The following is a 1909-nucleotide window of genomic DNA, read 5'->3' as shown; positions in this document are numbered from 1 at the left end:
TAGCTTTGAGCTTAATTACAAACAAACAAACTGGTGTTTATCGTGATATCCAAGTTCCATGTACATTCGTAGATTAGTGTATTGTTGTTTTACAATAATATAGTAAACTAAATGTTTTAAACAATCTATTTGAGTTTGTCAGTATGCACGTTTTCCCTTTAAGTCACCTGGTGTTTTAAATAATTCGCCAACATCTATCGTATACCACATATTGCAATATGTACTAATTCTGTTATACGAAATTAAAAATAAGTTAATAACAGTGGTTGTATGGTTGTATCTAATAGTACACGGGTTTTCTTTCTTTCTTTTTCTTTGCTAGTATTAAACGAGTATCAATTCCTTACTGATTTTGAACGCTTCGGACAATCAGACTTTTTCTTACTTTCAATTATTGACATAAAAGAAATCAAATAATAATTTGCGGGGATCTAAATATATCTACCCCTTTTCATATGTTGTAAAAAATCAATATTAAAAAAAAACCTTCCATAATTCAATGATATCAAATTATACATTGATCACTAAAACATAACAAACATATTTTCAAGCCAGCCTATGAGAATATATACATACACATAAGACTATAAAGCTGCAACGAGATAGCATTATTATACAACCAGTAAGCGATATGAGGAGTGTAAAATACAATTTCCATTACCCATGCAATTCATTGATTTAGAAATTCATTAGACTGCTGAAATAAATAGCTGTCCGGAGCTTACCTGTCGTTGTAATTTGAGGAGGATTAATAAAATACCCAACAGCTAGGTTATTATAACCAGTTATCACCATTGGCACCTTTGGTGATTGGGCATACTGGCAACTTGGCAGCATTGGTGGCATTCGGTGAAACCCCCTCTGAGGAGCAAGTCGCGCACTTTGACTTCTGTTTACCTTCTCTTGGGCTATTCGTTTTAAAGAGTTCATGGCAAGATTCGTTTGTGCCACATTAAATGTATTATTCATTTCTGTGGCTGGTCTTTCTGTATTAGACAAATTATCCACAATAAATGACTGCACTGGAGATAGTCTACATGGAGTCTGGAATTTTTGTGTGCCATCTGATGATAATTTCTCTAAACTATTACTGAAAACTAACGTGGAACTTTTGGGAACAGAATCTACGTTTGAAACAGAAATGCATTGAAAGTTATAAGCTGGTGTTTGCACATTTATATCAGGGTCGAATCGTAAAGAATCATTGTTAGTTATGCTTGTTGTGCCACTAGATGGGAGGTCATCCAAAAGGAATCCGTTGACTGTCATAATGTCTTTCTTTACTATTCCAGACGTATTTTTTTCGGACTCTTTAGACCTTTGATCGAAGATATCTCTGCGGCCTGTCATCTAAATGATAAAAAGTAATTAAGTCACGATGATAATTAATATATATCACAGTTAACCACTTTGAGTTCGCTTTTACTTAATTTATATTTTATGAAATATTAATAATAAGGCTAATATATAATGAAGAAATTTAATTTCAAAACGAAATACAAATTGCTTCAAGTCACGAAATGGCACATATATTATCTTCATATTTAACAACAATAAGATATTTTTCACCATGAAACGGGTTGTAAAATATCTGATTTTTTTTCTTGCTCCCTCTGTCCTGTCGAAAACATAGCATCTACATAAGCAACAACAAAAAAGAAATATTAACGTGCTGAAAAAAATAGCAATACTAGTTCTGAATTGTAAAGATTACTGATGCAAAGAAAAACAAACTCCCGACGAAAAAATTGATCCTAATGACTGGATCCGAGATAGTTGTACAATTGTGCAGGGCTCGGCATGGCCAGGTGGTTAGGGCGCTCGAATCGTAATCTGCGGGTCGTAGGTTCGAATCCCCGTCCCACCATGCATGCTCGCCCTTTCAGCCGTGAGGGCGTTATAATGTGAC

The 1909-nt window shown here is 34.3% G+C and overlaps 1 protein-coding gene across 2 annotated transcripts in view; it reads right to left on the bottom strand.

Annotated features, from left to right (window-relative positions):
• Nucleotides 1-1909, bottom strand: part of LOC106469430 (zinc finger protein GLIS3-like) — an 84125-nt gene that overhangs the window by 60727 nt on the left and 21489 nt on the right. For both annotated transcript variants that reach the window (XM_022397943.1, XM_022397944.1), the window contains exon 2: nt 726-1350. In XM_022397943.1, the coding sequence (XP_022253651.1) occupies nt 726-1350 (625 nt within the window). The remainder of the gene's footprint in view (nt 1-725; nt 1351-1909) is intronic.

This window comes from Limulus polyphemus, unplaced genomic scaffold (genome assembly GCF_000517525.1).
Source record: "Limulus polyphemus unplaced genomic scaffold, Limulus_polyphemus-2.1.2 Scaffold3481, whole genome shotgun sequence".
In the NCBI taxonomy this organism is placed as follows: domain Eukaryota; kingdom Metazoa; phylum Arthropoda; class Merostomata; order Xiphosura; family Limulidae; genus Limulus; species Limulus polyphemus.
The sequence above is the reverse complement of the archived record's forward strand: the minus strand, read 5'-3'. Positions and strand labels throughout refer to the sequence as shown.